Consider the following 21,080-nt stretch of genomic DNA (forward strand, 5'->3'; position numbering starts at 1 on the left):
TAAATATTCCATGCTCAACTGTTATAGCAAAGTGCAATGCAAAGCGTGGGATGCAGTGGGGTAAAGCGCGCTGCCACTGGACTCTAGAGCAGTGGAGACGTGTTCTCTGAGTGACCAATCACGCTTCTCTGTCTGACAATCCCATGGATGAGTCTGGGTTTGGCGGTTGCCAGGAGAACGGGATTGTGCCAAGTGTAAAGTTTGGTGGATTATGGGGTGGGGTTGTTTTACAGCGGTTTGGATTGGCCCCTTAGTTCCAGTGATAGGAACTCTTAATGCTTCAAGACATTATGGACAATTTCATGCTCCCAACTTTGTGGGAAAAGTTTGGGGACGGCCCCTTCCTGTCCCAACATGACTGACCCAGTGCACAAAGCGTCGCTCCATAAAGACATGGATGAGCGAGTTTGGTGTGGAGGAACTTGAGTCCTGACCTCAACCCGATAGAACAGCTTTGGGATGAATTAAAGCCAGGCCTTCTCGCCCAACATCAGTGTCTGACCTCACAAACGCGCTTCTAGAAGAATCCCCATAAACACACTCCTAGACCTTGTGGAAAGCCTTCCCAGAAGAGCTGAAGCTGTTAGAGCGACAAAGGGTGGGCCAACTCCATATTAAACCCTATGGATTAAGAATGGGATGGCATTAAAGCTCATGTGCATGTAAAGGCAGGCGTCCCAAGACTTTTGGCAATATAGTGTATATCCAACTGAAATGGCTTCTGGAACAGGAACAAATGTAGGGTGGGGCTTTATTCTGTCCATGGAGAATTGATTGGATGCTTGTGGTTTGCTATTAGTGGACCTTGTGTGAGTGACAGCATCAGAGAAGAGATGTCGGTGCAAGAGAGAGGAGTTATTCTGATTAAAGATCGCAAGGCACAATTTAAAATTATGTGCATGCATAAATAATTTATAATAAATTTGGTAGCCCTTTATTTTACAGTTCTGTTCCCCATCTACATACTATGTAGTATGTACTTACCTACCCTAAACCTAGCCTTAACCCTTACTTTATGTTACCCAGTACTTTCTCAGGTAAGTACACTGTAAGTGCACATACAGTCAAATAAAGTGCAACCACAAATTTAGTACTTATGTATTAATTTATGTGCCATAAAACCAAGGTGGTTCACTTTGCACGGAAGCATTAAAAGTGGTAGCCCGTTTCCTTATACATGGTTTTATATGCTATATGTGAATATTGTCACCACATTATTTGACATGCAGTGGTAATAGGCATTTTGGTTGACTAGTATATGAAGTATATGGAACGCTTCTTGCTATGTGGTTTCATTTCCGAATATAAACACCATAATGGAAAAAGAATTGGAATAACATTCACAGATGAAATTTTTATGTGTATTAAGAAAGAGCCTATTTTTATTTTATGTTAACTTGAACATTTCTAGGTTTGACCTTTGACGCTTTCATTTGTCTCCTAGGTCCTCCTGATGCTCCTCTGGATGTGCAGTTGGAGCAGGGCCCGTCTCCGGGAATAGCTCAGATCAGCTGGCTGCCCGTTACTATAGATGCTGCCGGGACGTCCAATGGCGTCCGAGTCACTGGCTACACCATCTACGCTGACAAGAAGAAGGTGAATGACTATGACTAATTTGAATTATCTTAACGAAATAACAAAAAAAGGTGTCTGAAAATAAGGGTGCGTTCACACTTGTAGTTTGGTTTGTTTGGTCCGGACCAAAAAACAAAAACAAAATGTATAGTCCTGGGGCCTGTACCATGATGGTAGTTTAACAAACTCAGGGTTACAGGATTAGTTTCGAGTTGACAAAACCAAACCAATCTATTCAGGCTTTTTTGCTACCATGACACTGATCATCAGCTTTCTCTGTTAACTCAGGCTTTGATCCTGAGTTTCAGAGTTTAGCTGTGACATCAGCCAATCACATGCTGTGGATCAGTGGAACTGAGATTCACTTCTATCTTCTGCAGAATATTAAAGTAGTACAACAATTTTAAAAATTGAAACACATTTACACAGCAAGAAGAAAAGAGCTGTCTATGAAAGAGGACAAATTAAAGAAAAATTCTTATGTCAATGCAAGTAAAAGTTATGAAGTTAGTTTAGTTGATATATAGAGAGAATTGAACATTGAAGCTCACATGTAGTCATTTTTATAGCTTTATTTATTGATTTTAGCTTATTTGTATTACCTTTATATAAGCTATTTATATTAATTTTAACAAAGTGCCTATTAATGATTGCTTAACTAAAATGATATGTGTAACTGATTAAGGATATAATTACATAAATGATATATAAATCATTCAAAATTATAATCATTATAAATAAGCATTGTTAAAAGCCAGACGCTTTAGTCTTTATAAACCATTTGCTATGTAGTGACCTTTAATTTGGAGTAGAAAAAGGGGGAGTGACTTTATTGCATCAGAGGTGTCACTTTGCTCACAGCTGATTGGTCCAATATCAGTTTGAGATCTCTTATCCAGAACATAACCTGCCCTTGAGCATGTTAGCCGTGGAACGCAAGTTACTATGGCGATGAACACTGCTAAAATCCAAACCACTTTAATGGTACCTAAAACCCAGGATTGGCACAAACTAAGCTTAAACATATCTGGTTAGCCAGCTAATCCAGCTTCATGGTATAGGCCCCTGGTCCGCTTAGCATTCACACTGGCATTTTTAACGGCGAACCTAATGTTACCGAACCAAAGGCATAGGGATATGGTCACAACCTGATTGGTCGGCTTTTATGACGTATATTTCATGACAGAGCTTGCTTACCGAACATTCAAAACAATGTGTGCTGGATTAAACGCGATCATTTTATGCATGTACATATGGTTTTATTTTTACCAGCTGAGAACTCCCGAAGAGCTCATAAAATGTTCAAAACAGTAGCACGATTTCCTCCGTTGTGTGCAGAAATGATGATCTGCATATATTGATGAGGCACTTTACCTCTCGCTGCTCCACATTTGCCCTCTACTGATTTTGGATACGCCGATCTTTCCGCATCGTCAAATCAGCTGACTTGTAGCGTTGCATCTTGTGACAGCAGCACGTCCTGTTTTTGGGTCGTTTACATGTCTTTGGTCAGTGTTGCGTTCATATATCAATCGAACCGCACCAGAGTTGGTTTGGAAGCAGATCAAGACCCATCTCTTTAGCGTCTCGGTCCGCTTGTTTGGTGCGCTCCAGGGTTCGGATGGCAGCATTCACATATGGTAGACAACCAGACATATCACAACCAGGTAGCTGCTGGTAGAGGTGTTAGTGTGGCCAGCAGGGGGCGCTCACCCTGTGGTCTGTGTGAGTCCTAACACCCCACTATAGTGATTGGGACACTATACTGTAACAAGCACCGACGTTAACCAAGACGTTAAACCGAGGTCCTGACTCTCTGTGGTCATTAAAAATCCCAGGATGTCCTTCGATAAAGAGTAGGGGTGTAACCCCGGCATCCTGGCCAAATTTTCCCATTGGCGTCTGTCCATCATGGCCTCCTAATCATCCCCATATACAGATTGGCTTCATCACTCTGTCTCCTCTCCACCAATCAGCTGGTGTGTGGTGGGCGTTCTGGCGCAATATGGCTGCCGTCGCATCATCCAGGTGGATGCTGCACATTGGTGGTGGTTGAGGAGATTCCCCGTTCTATATGTAAAGCGCTTTGAGTGCCTAGAAAAGCGCTATATAAATATAACAAATTATTAAATTATTATATGTTCAAATGAACCGCACTAACCGAGCAATCGCACCAGGGTTCGTTTTAATCCAACAAAACATGACAAGTGTGAACGCGCACCCTAAGTTACTCAAATTAAAATTTTGCATTATTTCTGAGTGTTCAATGCGACTGTACTATTGCTTCTGTCTTCAGGTATTAGAGGTGTCATCGCCCACAGCAGGCAGCGCTCTGATTGGTCCATCTCAGATCCAGACGTTACAGGCGGCCCATGAACTCACCGTGCGAACCATGTCAGCTTTTGGCGAGTCGGTGGACTCACTGTCGGTGAACGTGCCCGCCAAATTGCCTGCCATCATGTCCGGTGCCTCATTGCCTCAAAGCCAGTCTGTGCCAGCCGCCGCCAGTGTCCTCACGGCCAGTGCCAATCCAGACCCTGCTGTCTGTGCCACATCTCTCTCTGCTGCCAAAACGCCCATTCTGCCACACGCTGCTACACTAGATGAGCACATCACTGGTCCTGTTCGGGGAGTCTATGTCAACACGCCCAAAGCAGTCACTCGTGAGGTGCCTCCTTCTCCTGCGTCCTATGTAGAAGCCTGGGCAAACCCAACATCAACTGCACCACTGTCGGCTGTTATGGCAGCACAGGAAGCACTGTCACTATGTGCCTCGCTTACTAACACAACGGTGGGTCTCAACTAAATTTCTACTTGTCTACAGTTTTAGTCACTACTCAGTCATTTAGCTAATTCTTTTAGAGCCAAAAATGAAAATGTATAAACGTGTTACACACAAAAAAAAGAATGTCTACATATGCTGTCGACATCCCAAAATGACAAAAAAAGCAACACCAAATGTATCATAACAGTAAACAGTAGTGTTGCAAAATGAACAGACCATTATTCACCGAAACTCTGGGGCGTCTTCTCATGCCCTATTTATAAATATTCAAACTTGATAGCCACTGTATTGTAACCGGTCCTACTCGACTGATTTCGATTTTGACCGACCTCTCCGGCATGGGTGCTTATAAGGACGCTAGCACACCTCTTGAGGCCAGGGGAGTAAGGTTTACACACGTGTTTTACTAGCTTGCCTAAAACCTCACTCCCATACGGGTCACAGCACCAAATGTAACCGGTCCTACTCAATCTGCTCCGAGGGGATTCGAACTGGCGTCTCTGACATGGGAGGTAGGCACGCTAACAAGGATGTTAAAGACAGCAGCCTCTAGCGTCAATCACTAGGACATCTCTTGAGGCCAAGGGAGTGAGGTTTACATGCACAGCTCTTACTAACTTGTCTCCATTACACTCATCCTCCTAAACCTCACTCCCATCCGGGTCACGGCACCAAATGTAGCCAGTCCTACTCAACCCTCTCCGAGAGGGATTCGAACTAGCGTCTCCGACATGGGACAAGGATGCTAAATACTGTGGCGTCAGTTGCTAGAACGCCTCTTGAGGCCAGGGGAGTAAGGTTTACACACATGTTTTACTAGCTTGCCTAAAACCTCACTCCCATACGGGTCACAGCACCAAATGTAACCGGTCCTACTCAATCTGCTCTGAGGGGATTTGAACTAGCGTCTCCGACATGGGACAAGGATGCTAAATACTGTCGCTAGAACGTCTCTTGAGGCCAGGGGAGTGAGGTTTAAATGCACAGCCATCTTAACGTATAATGTAGAACTGTTTTAGTTGATCTATATTGTCTGTGTGCAGAGATATGGGATGTATAGTTTCTATCTGCTCGAGTAGTAAAAGTGTTATCTATCAACAGGTGAGTGTATCTGCACCCATGGTCACATCTGCACCTGTGGTCATGCCTGTGCCTGTTGCCACACCAACATCCATGGCTGTACCTGCTCCCTTGAACACATCAGTATACATACCCACGCCAGTGTCCATGACAGTGCAAGGTCCTGTGGTTGTGCCAGCACCTGCCGCCATGCCTGTGCCCATGTCTGCACCAATACCTGCAACTGTTGGCGTACCTGCATCAGTGCAAGTGCAGTCCAGTGTGGCCCCTGCTACGCTGAACCCCAGCAGAGAGACAGACAGCCCAGGAGTCCAACGTCCTGTTGCCTCCCTCTCCGAATTCCTGGAGGACCCCTGTGCCAAACTTCATACACCGCCACTAAGTTCCACCTGCCCCAAAGTTAACATCCCAGGAAAGGACTCTCTTGATGTTCTGGATACACACCCACTGAGGCCTCCCAATCCATCGCCTTTTGAGTCTGAGCCCGAGGAGGACAGGGAAAACTCAAGGCTTGCGTCCATCGAGGAGTTCCTGCGGCCTGTGCCTCAACCTCGTATTAAGGTCAGTTCCCAAACCAAATCTGGTTTGTATGTGTTCCGGTGCAATTGATGTCATTTTAGACTACACTTTTTAGAATATCTTACTTTCAGAGCTAATCTTCCTTCCTTAATATACACATTTATTCCATCAGAGAAACACCTTTAGATGCATGAACTGTGTGTCTTGTTACTTTGACGTGAACTTTATGTGTTGTGCTAGTGCAGGGGTGTCCAATTTTGCTTCTGGAGGGCCACTGTCCTGCAAAGTTTAGCTTGTCAATGTCATTTACAATGTCTTTGGGCTTACTAAAAACTTCCAGACAGGTGTGTTGGAGCAAGTTGGAATTAAACTCTGCATGAAGGTGGCCCTCCTGGAATGGACCCCCATCCTAGAGTCTCAGAAACCTGTTGAAATTGTTGTTTCTGTGGTACGCTATCAGGTATATGCTGGTGGTCTAATAGACCCTCCTCCAGACTATCATGGGGAGAGCAGTCGGTCTGATCTGTCTGACATACTGGAGGAAGAGGAGGAAGATCTGTACTCTGAGTCTATCACTGACGTCCCCTCCAGAGGTTATGGTACAGCTCCTAGGGGAAGGGTATGTACATGCACATGAATGGTGTAGTATTCCTCAGTGAACCTTTGGACAAAATGTTGAGTCTTGTTGCGACGTAGCAAGTTGTGATTGTCTGTAATTGTGCCTTGTGATACAGGCACGCAATTACTCAAGAACATTTTAGGATACAAAGTTAGCCATACTTGTCTTTTATGTTCTTTCTGTTCTTATATTTCCTCTGTTGCATTTTAATTTTCTTGTTTCTTTTTCTTGTTTTCTTCAATTTTCAACTTTTGACACCAAACAAAACCAACCATTTTTCTCCTCTGTATGCTTTCAATCTATCGCCTTGTCCTTTCCTAAATCTAAACCCCAGTGTGAAATGTGGGAAACTGACAGTGATGAAGAAATTTTAGAGAGGATTATAAAGCTCCCCCCTCAGGCCTTACACAACAAACACCTATTCAGCATCCCAGAAGTCACGGAAGAGGAAGACAACACCGAATCAGAACCCCACAATAGACATTCCCCAGGCCGGACTGCTTCAGGCAAGGGCCACCAGAGTGGACACGAGGGTCGCCGTCATTCTCCCCTCCGCCACAATCATGGACATAAAACTGAATCCGAATCGCCTGTAGTGAGGTACAAAGGGACTAGGACTAGACCCAGAGTGCACTACGCTGACACAGTGGACACCATCAACTATCAGGATGAGGAGGAGGCAGAGTTGGACTCTGACAGTAGCCTGTACGCTGGGCCTAGTTCTGGAAGTGTGGGTGTGCGCCGCACACAGCACAAAGGACATGGCGACCGACTCAGGAGAGAGGCCTTGCTCCGTAGTCAGATGACTTCAGATCTCTCTGGCATTGTGGCATCTTCGGGAACAGGGCAGGGATCATATTTAGTTAGCAAGACCATACACCGTGTGAGGTCACCCACCGGACCCTCAACAGAGATTGATGTAGAGTATGGAACCGATAATGATGAGGAGCCTCACTTTGACCCTGGAGAAGTGGTGTTGGAGCAGATGAGCTCTGAGTGGTGGGTGGAGGGTGGTAACAATGAGTACCACAACCTTCCCTTGACATGCAGACTCCAGCCGGAGCTGCCCCTAAGCAACCGCTCATGGGTGGGTTGTCCTCTGTCCATCTGTCTCCTTTAGTACCAAAGCCATCTTCCCTTAAGACGCTCTCTTTGAGAACCTGCCCATCCCTATAGGAGAAGGCTGAAACCTTTTGCCTCCTAAAAGCGAAGATGAGCACTGGTTTGCACCCACATCAGTTGCTATTCTTATCAGTTCACTGTAGCTTAACTTGTCCAACTGGCGTTAGCCAATTGAGCAATTCTGCTCCCAGTTCCACTTAACAATTTCATTAAGAATCCTTTCAGCAATTTTGAGAAAGAGTGGACAAAAGTATTGCATTCACTACACTAGCACCTCTGATATGTATATTGCATGGTTAGAATGCAGGAAAGAAGTTAAGGAAGAACGTTACAGAATAAGTTATTCTTCTGAATAAGACGTGGTTTTCGATTCCCAGCTTTGCATTAATTTACCACATATGATGTTAAGAGGTTATTGTGCTCTATGGGATTCCACCAAGTACTCAAATGACTCGCCAACACTAATTCTACTGTGGATGCAAAAGGTTTAAGCCTGTACATGTCGTTCCTTGCATTAGATTGTGTACCCTACACCCTTTCTCCCAGTCTCTAGTCAAGGCATCTTCATATTTGTAGTTGTGTAGCTGACAGCACTGCTCTATGTATTTGTCCTACATCTTACTGTATTCTTTCAAGTGTTCAGTTAGAATGTTGCTATGCTAAGGCCATGGCTTTGCATTACCGCTCAACAGGTTCATTGCTATCGTGCTTCTCTTTTCCTTGCTATAAATGGGATGCTTCTTGTCCCATGTGTTGTCAAGGTTGTCCAGAGACTGCTTGAGTGGTTAAAGCAGAGATGTGCTGTTTGAAACTGTATGTTGTACCTTGCACAGGGATCTCCTTGTTGTTCCTATAATTCCTCTGTGTTATGAAGAACAACCCTAAGTGCTGCTTCTGTTTATCTGGAATCAAATGTTGCTTGAACAGTAGTGTTACGTGATTTTGTGTGTGTGTGTGTGTGAGAGAGAGAGAGAGAGAGAGAGAGAGAGAGAGAGAGAGATTTGTGTGCGTATTTCAGGGCTCCAGGCTAATTGAACAAAAAAGTTTGCATTACCTTCCAATCTACATTAGCCAACAACATCAAAACTTCATGTTGTGCAATTATGTGGCTTCTTGGCTATGTGTGCAAACACATAATTGCGTGGCTAATGCAATTGCAACCAGTTGTAAATAGCTAGAAGCTCTTGTAAACACCCATGACCCTATTTTAACCATCTAAGCGCATGGTCTGAAGCGCATGGCACAGGTGCAGTTAGTGCTTGTCCGAATCCACTTTTGTTAGTTTAATGACGGGAAAAATGGTCAGCGCCCCTGGCGCATGGTCTAAAAGGGTTGTACTAGTCTCCTAATGAGTCATGGGTGTGTGTTTGGGCATACCGTGCAATAAACCAATCATCTCCCATTCTCTTTAAAAGCCATTTGCGCTCGCACCATGGAGGATTCGCAATTTGGTGAATTCGCAAAATGGTGGAATTTGGTAGCGGAAACACTGAATGCTTCTCCAGAGAGGAATCCTTTTATTTTTTATTTTTATTTCGCAGTCTATTTTCGTTCCTCAAAATAGCAATGCGCCAACACCTGAACACACCTGGGTCAGGCTGAAACTAGCAAAAAAACACTTGCGCCTGGCGCTGCATTTAGCAGGGTGTATGTTAGAGCCCATAGTTGTGTAGACAATGTTTCAGATCTTTTGGTTAACTGGTAGCATGCTAAGCTAAGGAAGATTAAACTGGAACACGGTCTACTGCAAATGTTCCAAATGCAAGCTTAGCAATCCATATATAACGGACTGTTATTTGCCAAGGAAAAAGTATAACTTGGCCCCAAAATGCTTTATTAGCAGCAAGTGACTCACAAGTGATTGTTCTAGTCTGGAGCCCCTAGTGTTCATATGTGGTATTACATGCAATTTGTGTGATGTTGTTGTCATGCCACTGTGATGTTAGTCAGTGACTGTTTCCCACCATTGTCATCATCTAACTGTTTGTTTCTCTCACATTAGGAGGCAGGTGGAAGAGAAGCGTTGTCGGCAGATCCAGGTGCAATGTGGTGCGATGCAACCCAAAAATCAACACGCTCTGAAATTAGACTGCATAGAGGTGAGACTCTCTCACTTCCCTCTCTCTCACTCTAGAAGCAGATTAACTCTAGACAGCTTGTCATGACACAGGAGGAATTGACAACTATGGAAATAGCTTCCGGGATAATACCTGACCACTGTGTACTGCATACAGCTCTCGTTTAGATCACATCCTTTTCTCTCTCTCGTTGAACTCTAAATTGCCCTTCTTCTCCAAATGCACTTTCAACCACACCCAACCGAGTATCTAAATCGGGACTTATTTTGTTCCTAAGTAAAACTCATTAGTATTGTTTTCTGGGGCTGATTTATTGCTCATTCTATTTAATTAAATTAAAAAATCGGCTTTTCTACGTGAACAGATGTACAATTTATGTGGCGAGTCAAGCCATGTCTAGTGGCCATAATATCATAGAGATTTGGAAGTGGACAACTTCTGACCATATCCCAGAATACCTTGTACCCTAGTGTCACCCTAGCATCCGTTACTACAGACAAACCCTCATCCTAATATACACCATTGCACAATTTGTACTGTATTTTTGAATCCGTGCGTTTCCTTTGACGACATCCGCAAAAGAAGGTAGCACTGGATATTTGCCCTCAAATGTGACACACAGAGGTTGTGAAATGTCCTCTTTCCTTTGCCCTGCCCTTGATTGTTGCTACAGATGGCCTTGATCCTCACTAATGAGATGAGCACATCTCACTGCTGGAGCTTAACACGAACATGACAGACACCCATTACCACCACTGATCATGCTTCTCTGTTTTACACTATAGTCCTGACCCCGCCCCCTTCTAACTAATCCAGAAACGGGAATACGATCCTGATGAATTCAGGGTGCTGACCCTCGACCTCTTGACCTTGAGTCCGGCTGTCAGACTCCAGAGTACAATTTTGCATGCATGTCCAATACATAGCACAGGTGGTTTTGGGGGGCGTTTGGGTTTGCTTTACATTTGTTTACACAGTTTGCAGTTGCATTTATTCATTTAGAAGACACTTGGCTGACTTAAAGTAATACGTTTGTACCTACACCGTCTCCAGTTGAATCAATTCATGTAGTATCTGAGATGCTAGGAGAACCTTGTTTAAAATTGAGCACCAATAATAATTGAGCACATTAGAATGATTTCTGAAGGATCATGTGACACTGAAGACTGGAAAAGCATTGCATAAATAGACAACAGTTCTGTATTATTATTTCAGAATATTACAGTTTTTACTGTATTATTCATTATATAAATGCAACTTTGGTGAGCCTAATCTTTCGAGAACACAATTACTCCAAACTTTTGACCAGTCGTGTAGTTTCAAGCTGTCCCATGAGAACATTATTCAAAAGTTTGTCGATATTTGAATAGACATAAGTGTGTCTTTGTCTCTCGCTGTCGCTCTCACGCTGTGCAGATGACTCATGTGCGCACGTTTCTCTAGCGGCTCATGGCGGCTTAGGATCAGGAGGTTTTAGTATGATTACCTCACTTAAGGACACGCCTGGGCCGCACCATTATTTTTTTCAGCCGGGGGGAGACAATTGATGTTAGTTCACTGGCTTTAATGTTTGGAATGCATCTAGGAAAATTGCCTAAAATATATATATTTTATTGTAATGAAACTTTGCACAGCTCCCGCCCCCCCGCCCCCCCCCCCCCCCCCCCCCCCCCCCAAAAAAAAAGTAAATGGGCATGATATCCAGATCGACCACCACTGTGTTGCTGCGTGTAAATGTTACTCTTTGTACTCTTTGGTGTTGCAGAGCCCAGACCATCTGGAGAAAATGAGGTCAGAGTCTTCGTTGCCCTCTTCCCATATGAACCTGCAGTCATGTCACCCAATCCTGACGCTGCTGAAGAGGAACTTGCCTTTAAAGAGGGCCAGATTATCAAGGTTTGACTTGACTTTATGATTTTCACACATGCTTTAGTTTTTAACAGTAGACCATACTAGTGGAGGCCAGATAGTAGTTGCTGTGCGAGTAAACCTCACTCCTCTGATCTCAAGAGACGCTCTAGCGACTGACACTAGATGTTGCAGCCTTTAGCCTCCTTGTTAGAACGTCTGACTCTCATGCTGGCGGACCCGGGTTCGAGTCCCGCTTGGAGCTAGTGGTTCAAACAGGAGGGGTTATATTGGTGCCGTGACCCGGATGGGAGTGAGGTTTAGGGGGGTGAGTGTAACAGAGGTCAGCTAGTAGTTGCTGTGCGAGTAAACCTCACTCCTCTGATCTCAAGAGACGCTCTAATGACTGACACTAGGGGTTGCAGCCTTTAGCCTCCTTGTTAGAGCATCTGACTCTCAGGTTCGAGTCCCGCTTAGAGCGAGGCGTTTCGAACAGGACCGCATGAAACACGAGTTGTGATGGTCTTCTCTTTCCTACTATGACATACAAAGCATCGTACTGAAAGTATCGTTAGCCAAATAAGTTCTGTCATTATCATCATAGTTCAACGAGTATGTGTTTCCCGAAACCATAGTTCCAGCAAACATTCACAAACTTGTGTTGTTGGAACGACAGCTCTCGACCTGGGGTTAGGCGTATAGTTTGCATGACATGTGGACTTAATAAATCCTTAACTTGAGCAATGCAAGTTGACATTCGGTACAATCTATTTATTTTATTTAGAAATATACGAACGTCATTCACGTCTTTTAGTTTGTCGAGAGATTTAAAGCACCGTATTTGAAGAGTGTGCATGTGCATACATGCTCTAGTACGGAAGAACAAGCATATGATTGAGTCTGGAAATAAAGCGAAATAACTGAGATAAATGGAAAATTAGTCCTCATATGCAATGTCCGTAATTTATATAAAAACTAAAAATCTGGCGTTAAAGGGTCATGAAACCCCCTATTTCAGCAGCCGTCAGTTCTCTCCACAGTTTTGAAAACTGCTATAAAAGTGGGCGTGGTTAAAGTGGAGACAGACTGACAACAGTTATATGAGCTGTTTGATCAGTTAATGGGCCGTAAAGAGCGGTTAAACTAACAGTGTGGATGAATCGCGTTCGTTTCGAAGACTCAGGATCTACTGAAGAGAACTTATCTGACAGAAACTCTTACAAATCAAAAACAAACACTTGTTTTTGATCCATTAATGCATCTCTCATAAGGACACGCAGACTCATGAATAATTAAGCGAGTCGTCTTCTCATAGGATAAAGGACACGCAGACTCATGAATAATTAAGCGAGTCGTCTTCTCATAGGATAAAGGACACGCAGACTCATGAATAATTAAGCGAGTCGTCTTCTCATAGGATAAAGGACACGCAGACTCATGAATAATTAAGCGAGGCGTCTTCTCATAGGATAAGGACACGCAGTCTCGTGAATAATTAAGCGAGCCGTCTTTTCATAGGATAAGGACACGCAGACTCATGAATAATTAAGCGAGTCGTCTTATCATAGGATAAAGGACATGCAGACACATGAATAATTAAGCGAGTCGTCTTCTCATAGGGTAAAGGACATGTAGACATGAATAATTAAGCGAGGCGTCTTCTCATAGGATAAGGACACGCAGTCTCATGAATAATTAAGCGAGCCGTCTTTTCATAGGATAAGGACACGCAGACTCATGAATAATTAAGCGAGTCGTCTTCTTATAGGATAAAGGACATGCAGACTCATGAATAATTAAGCGAGTCGTCTTCTCATAGGATAAAGGACATGCAGACACCTGAATAATTAAGCGAGTCGTCTTCTCATCGGATAAAGGACATGCAGACTCATGAATAATTAAGCGAGGCGTCTTCTCATAGGATATGGACACGCAGTCTCGTGAATAATTAAGCGAGCCGTCTTTTCATAGGATAAGGAAACGCAGACTCATAAATAATTATGAGATACTGATGAGTCATCGCTGTACTATAGTACGAGAAAACGTCACATTCTGTGACGTTGATACAAAGATGAATTTAAACCCGGTAGTTGAATATAGCGCAAAAATGTTTAAAATTCACTTTTATCTCCAACAATTAAAACGAATGGATGGTAACATTGACTTCTATGATGCTCAACACTCATAACTCTGTTAAAATCTCAGAAAATTTGGTTTAAGGTTTCATGACCCTTTAATTCGATCTCAGACAAATTCATTAACCCTCATCCTTTCCTCGCACTTTGTAACACATCCTTCCCTCGCAGTCAAAATGAGCCCCAGAAAGCTTATTTCAATTCATTTTGATAATATTTTTTAAAAAAAGTTGGTGACCTTATGATGGCCTTATAGCTCTGTCTATATGGAGCGGATAAGCTGTCCTGCTCGGTCCTAAAGTCAGTATGCATTCAAATACACATGTAGACAGTATAAAATCATTTTATTTGGTAAAGTTTTAGCATTTTCATTTGAATTTTGAGATATTTTTTGTGTACTGAAGCATTCATCACATTCCAATCATTCCTTAGGGGGTCATATTGACGCGTGAGGGAAGGATTTGTTACTTTTTTTTACATTTCAACCCCAAAACTCATCGAATCCAGTCTTTATGTGTGTGTCTTACTGACAGATTTGCGACAACGCGGTTTCGGGAAACCGTCGTGAATAGCTTGTTGATTTCTTCAACGATGAACATTGGCCACAATTAATGGCTCCCTTTTATTCAATACGTATTGCTACTTCCTTTTCCCAAGATAACAGCTCTGATTCTTCTCCTATAACGCCTGATGAGTTTGGAGACCAGACACCATTCATTCCTCTATAGAAAATCTCTCCACATCCTTCAAATTCCCAAGTCCATGTTGATACACTCTCCTCTTCAGTTTTCTATAGGGTTCAGATCAGGGGACTGCAATGGCCATGGCATTGTTGTGTTGATTTTGTTTGTTTTGGATCAGTCCTGATGGAAGATCCAACCACGGCCCATCATAAGATTTCTATAAGGCAACACTATATATAAGCCTACAAATGCCACTGTAGATAAAGCATTCGAAATATAATAAAGTTCAATCAATGTTCAATGCAGTGTTTCTTCTCTGCAGGTTTATGGGGACAAAGATGCAGATGGTTTCTACCGAGGCGAGGCGGGTGGTCATCGTGGCTTTGTCCCGTGTAATATGGTTTCAGAGATCCAGGTGGATGATGAGGAGACCAGAGACCAGCTCCTGATGCAGGGCTTCCTCGCCACGGAGGCTTCTATGGAAAAGATAGGTGTGTTTATCGCTGCATGTGTCCAAACACCTCCATCTCTGTTTTCACTCCAACATATCATGTTACTAGTCAGATTTGAGAAAAATTGTACCGGTCTGCTGATATCCAGCCTAGCAAATCCAGTTCTTTTAGGATAGCTTTGTACTCCAGGGAGCCGCCTACCTAGTGAGCATTGAATGCATCACAAATGCACTTGATGCAAAGTTAACTTGTGCACAAATTTGGTGCAAAAATATTGCATAAATCATCACTTCCCGTGAAATTGGTGTAAAATAAGTTCCTTCAATATGGCTCTTTTCCCTTCATCATAAATGAGTGTCGTCTTAGAGCGTCAGATGAAACACGATAAACGCTGTCCTGTTCTCTTGCGTTGGGATGCTGGCGTTTGGGAGTTAAACCAAATCATTATGATCACAGACTTTGACTAAGAACCACACATTTGAGATTCTGCGATGTGATTGGTCCGCTGGTTAGTCCAGTTATCCAATCACATCCTCTGTTGAAGCACATGAGTTTCTGGTTGTGGATCGAGGGATTTATTCAGTAATTGTGTTTCTAACTTAGTCTTCTTATCGGATACAATTGTATCCGCCTCAATTGATCGCATTGTTTATGTTTCGATCCAGTGTTTTTTATGCAATATCCCAAAATGTGCACAAAATAGGAGGATGGAAACATAGCTACTAATGCTTTGAATTGTTACAAAAAAATATTTTTCTATTCATCAAATAATTCTGAAAAGACAACATGTCAAGGTTTCCACACAAATATTAAGCAGCTCAACTGTTTTAAACATTGATAATAATCATAAATGTTGCAAATCATCATATTAGAATGTTTTCTGAAGGGTCATGTGACACTGAAGACTGGAGTAATGATGATGATAAATTCAGCTTTGATCACAGGGATAAATTACAGTTAACTATACACCAGTCAGGCATAACATTATGAGCGCTGTAGTCTGACGGACATTTATTTAAGGTCATAATTTGAGCAAGAAAAAGCCACAGCGGATATTTTAGCAGAGCAAGATTCACGCTTGTGTAAACAGGCTTTAAAATAGGTTTTGAGGAACTTCGGTTTCCCTCGAATTTAACTTCTTAAAGTGTTAGCAGTGGATGAGGGCTACTTTTGTGTACTTCGTAACAGTGCATGAAGTCTTTTTTCTCTCTAAGGGAAGACACTACAGGCAACAGGTTTCTATCATGCACTGGTCAATTTTAGAGATTATTGGAAAGAAAAGATCCAAAATACACATTTACGTGTTTATTTTATTGTAGATTTTAAAGGGTTTTAGCAGCTTTACATACACCAAACCAAACATTTTATTCATTAAAACTAAAAAAAATTGTCTGTTGACCTTATTTTCTGATTTATGAAATCCAAAATCCGCTCTGTAATAACCTTTAAAGGTGCCCTGCTACACAAAACCGTTTTTACTTATACATTTTTTAAAATATGTTAGGTCCATATGTGTTTGTGTTATGTCGTGAATGTGAAAATGAACTGCGACTGTCAGCTCTAGCCACTGAAAATAAATAAGTGGAGAAATCAGGATGATTACAAAACCTGATAATGTTGTAGAGATAATGAAGATAAAGATAATGTTGCCTGAGCTCATTACTATTCATGAGCTCGCCCAGTTTAGACCACGCCCACAGAATTCATCTAGCGCAGTGACTGTTTTCGATTCATACACAGCAAGGATGGCTGAACGCCATATATATATATATATGGCAATAAACCTGAAGAAGCCATTTCTGTAGCGATTCCAGACGATAGTAAACACAGTTCCTCTACTTGTTGCGCTGGGTAAACGATGCTGATAGCCAGGATCTCATTGGCTAGCTGTTAGCCAATCAGAGTCGAGCAGCTTAGCTCGTTGAATATTAATGAGAACTGAGCTGAGTCTTCCTGCAGGCTTTCTATACCACGCTAGAATGGCTTGAAACAAGGTAACCTGGGCATTTTTTTATCCGCAGTCCATGGTAGAACTTCAGACATTACCACAAAAGTAATGCAATACGTGTCGCAGGGCACCTTAAACTCTATGTTAACAAAAATTATAGAATTCTGAACCAGATTTTATTCAATGTTTTGGAAATGTATGCATATGCATGCTTATTTAATTAGATAATGCATCATTTGCATATTTAGCACCTTTCGGAAATCGTATAATACAAAACTATTGTCTTAATTCTGCGTTCACACCAAACGCGAATAGAGCGTCTGGAGCGAGGGATTTCAATGTAAAGACGGTTCTCTATGTCCCGAGTCAATGTAAAGACGCGCGTCTGGAGGTCCTGCGGTGCGATGGACGCGTTTCCGCCTCATTTGTGTCTCTGTGGTGGTTAAACATGAGATATAATTCATCTTGTGTAGATCTAACGGCCGATCTTTGCTCTCATGGATCTATAATTTGTTCCCTGGCAAATCGTTTTGACTGAGGGCAAAGAGAAGTTTCGTAACTTAATTTTTTTAGGATATTTAAGTACAGATGCAGTGAAGATAATGTAGGAGTTGCCTGGACCACATTTGTGTGACTATTAATGTTTAATTTTTTTTTTTTAATGAAAATGAAAAGAGGCAGAGTGGTGTTTTATGACATATTTCTCCTGGAGCGCCTTGAACGCGCGTCTATTTCGCTTCAAACACTCGATTTATACCCACTGTGGACGCGCAAATTGATTCAAAATGTTCAAGCGTCCAACTAGACGCGATTTTGACGCTCAATTCGCGTTTGGTGTGAAAGCAGCATTAATGTTCTGTCAGAAATATGGCGATCTCTTAATAGTTTTACTCCATTCATCTGTAGTGTCTTGCTTTAAATAGTTGCTCATGGAGGAATGATTAGTACTTTTTATGTAAATGATGTATCATAAGCCTAATGAAGTTCTATTTTGCTTGAAAAAGTAGGCACCATGTTGATATCACAATACAGGCCGAATATAACTTTTCCACACATTTCTGCAGTTCCACTGCATTTCTTGATTTAATTTGGTTCATGTTTCACAGTCCCAGTTTCATTTCAGATCACAAAGCTTTGTCATTTTTTACAAAAGTGCCAAAGTCCTGTCGTTGTAATGTGTGTGTTTTTGTGGTCACTGTATGAGCAGTTCAAAGAGCAACAACATGGATCGTCTCTCCCAGAATGCTTTGCTGCAGTGGCGGTTCAGCCCTTTCTTTCTCACTGTGGCGCCTCATTGCTGATGCTAATGCTTATTCTGTTGTTTAAAGGGTTAGTTCAACCAAAAATGAAAATTCTGTCATTTACTCATTCTCACGTGACAGCACGTTTGAGCTTCAGCACGAACCAATGAGGTTCGTTCTCGTGTTACGCATCACGCTTGAGCTTCAGCTAGAGGTTTATTCTCGGCTCGATTGATTAGTTTTATGTAGGGCTGTCAAAAGATTAATCACGATTAATCCAAAATAAAAGTTTGTGTTTACATAATATATGTGTGTGTACTCTGTTAATTATTATTTATATATACACACACATTCATGTATATATTTAAGAAATATTTGATTGTATATACATTTATATAATCTATAATATATATAAATATAAATGTTTTATATTCTTAAATATATACATGCTTGTGTGTGTGTATTTATATATAAATAATAATTAACAGAGTACACACACATATATTATGTAAACACAAACTTTTATTTTGGATGCGATTAATCGCGATTAATCTTTTGACAGCCCTAGTTTTATGATCTCTATCTTCATTTGTCTCTAAAGATGAATGAAAGTCTCATGGGTTCATAACAACATGAGGGTGAGTAAAAGGTGACACGTTTCATTTTTGGATGAACTTTTTCTTTAATATCTTGTTTTCAGCTTGGGTTTTGCTTTTCTTTTGGCTTCTCATTCATTCTTGTCTGCCTACTTGTCTTTTTTCCCTCGTATCCTGTTTAAATTTCATAAAGACGCCCGCTTACATGCACCGCTTCCACGCCGCACCGCTGCGCCGCCGAAACCTAGACGCTCCAAGAAAGGTGTGTGTCAGCGCTCGCTGTCTCCTCCTCCACCCCTCCCAGACTTCACCTGCGTTTGGTTTGCTGAATTTCTGCTTCTGCAACTTTTACCAAAGGGGGATATGAGCATTAGATATTCTTAGTGTCACTAGTTTTATTTTTGAACCACAGTCAGCATGAAATCAAAAATAACCCAAATAAATATTCCTGGTCTTACTCTGCATGATTCAATGCATGTTATTGTAAGGAAAACGATGCTTCATAAAGCAATAACTTTTCTGCTGATGTATGCTAGGGATGCACCGTTATGAAATTTTGACCAATACCGATAACCGATAATTCTTTATATTTGAAAGCCGATAACCGATATATTGAGCGATAAATCTAAATCCAAATTTTTATATAATTTTTGAGAGCCTGATTACAAATACAAAAGTCTCATCATTTAAAATCCACGTCCCAAACACACAATTATGATGTTCTTATTATAATATTATGTAGCCGATATGACAGACTTGCGCTGCACTTGGACCGTTTTTTCCATGTGCAGTGGAAAATACTGAACTATGAAGTGATTTTAATTATATTTCAAGCAATTGAAACCCATTATGATGAACAGTGCACATCTGAAGTGTCTCAGCTGAAGGAAATAATACATCAGGGCCGTTTTTTAGCCATTTTGACACCTTAGGCGAAATCCTTATTGGTACCCCCCCCCAACCAAATCTTAAAAAGCAACATGGACCATGGAATTACTGGTATTAATTTTAAAGCTACACTGTGTAACTTTTTTTGTTTATTCTTAGCTAAAAACACTTGGTTCTTTCAAAAATATATGTGCTCATTAATGTATATTTACTTCTTTCAAGTAATAAAGTATAGTATAGTAAAATATATAAAGTAAAGTTTATAATATGCCATTGAAAACACATACGGGTGAGGGTTCGAATGCGGGTCGCCATGTTGCCCCTCCATCTTGAAAGTACATTAGCCAAAGAGGGACATACCCGTAAATTCAAGCTTCGCCTTTGGCTTTTTAACACTCAATGGCACCGTGTCAAATGTGGACGAGGTCCAACTGGAAGCCATGTTAATCTTGGACTAAATCGGCCACCGTAGGAGTTAAAACGAAATCGGAATTGAGAGGAACAGAAACTAATATTCACTGGATGGTCACATACATTTTCACCGCTAGATGGGGGAAAATATCACACAGTGTAGCTTTAATCCTTAATAACAAATATATACAATTTGGAAATGTTTCCAAAGTTACTGCGAACTACGTATAAAAGCTTGATCAGTCGCATGAAAGTAACAAGAATAAATATTGATTCAGTGCGGTCTTTGTTGCTCATTGACACTCGAACTTCCCCTTTAAATAACGCGACTTGCATTAAGAACTATTAGAACTGAATTCAGCATTTCGACACCATTCGTAAAGATGCGTTAAATTCGTCAAAGCGGTTTAATAAAGGATGACAATTACAAAACGCACGGATCCTTTAACAATGCATTGGCGCAAACACACACTTGGAGGTGCAAGTAAGAGAAGAAAGCTTTATAGAGTCAAAATATCGAAATATATCATGAAATATCCTAGAGTCTCCACTAGAGTTAAACAGTTGAGTTTTACCGTTTTTGGATCCATTCAGCCGATCTCCGGGTCTGGCGGTAGCACTTTTAGCATAGCTTAGCATAGATCATTGAATCTGATTAGACCGTTAGCATCTCACTCAAAAATGACCAAAGAGTTTTGATATTTTTCCTTTTTAAAACTTGACTCTTCTGTAGTTACATTGTGTACTAAGACCGACGGAAAATGAAAAGTTGTGATTTTCTAGGCCGATATGGCAGGAACTATTCTCTCATTCCTGCGTAATAATCAAGAGCTGTGAGTCGTCCCATGAGTGCAGCAGCGCAATGATAGTACACAGCGCCTGAAAATAGGCTAACTTCAGTCAACATAACCAACGTGACAACCGGCTCACACAGAGAGCGCTGGGGACTGTTATCAGGCGCTGTGTAATTTAATAATAATAATAATAATAATAATAATACATTTTATTTGTAACGCACTTTACAAATATCATTTCTTAATCCTTGAGCGAGATGCTAACGGTCTAATCGGATTCAATGATCTATGCTAAGCTATGCTAAA

At 41.6% G+C, this 21,080-nt stretch overlaps 1 protein-coding gene across 1 annotated transcript in view; it reads left to right on the forward strand.

The window, feature by feature from the left end:
* tspoap1 (TSPO associated protein 1) overlaps nucleotides 1–21,080 on the forward strand; it is a 207,330-nt gene that overhangs the window by 171,266 nt on the left and 14,984 nt on the right. The window contains exons 18-25 of the mRNA XM_079815420.1: nucleotides 1,445–1,596; nucleotides 3,872–4,366; nucleotides 5,462–6,001; nucleotides 6,420–6,578; nucleotides 6,913–7,665; nucleotides 9,703–9,799; nucleotides 11,544–11,674; nucleotides 14,767–14,935. Coding sequence (XP_079671546.1) covers nucleotides 1,445–1,596; nucleotides 3,872–4,366; nucleotides 5,462–6,001; nucleotides 6,420–6,578; nucleotides 6,913–7,665; nucleotides 9,703–9,799; nucleotides 11,544–11,674; nucleotides 14,767–14,935 — 2,496 coding nt within the window. The remainder of the gene's footprint in view (nucleotides 1–1,444; nucleotides 1,597–3,871; nucleotides 4,367–5,461; nucleotides 6,002–6,419; nucleotides 6,579–6,912; nucleotides 7,666–9,702; nucleotides 9,800–11,543; nucleotides 11,675–14,766; nucleotides 14,936–21,080) is intronic.

The sequence above is a fragment of the Gobio gobio genome (genome assembly GCF_949357685.1).
Source record: "Gobio gobio genome assembly, chromosome: 4".
Taxonomy (NCBI): domain Eukaryota; kingdom Metazoa; phylum Chordata; class Actinopteri; order Cypriniformes; family Gobionidae; genus Gobio; species Gobio gobio.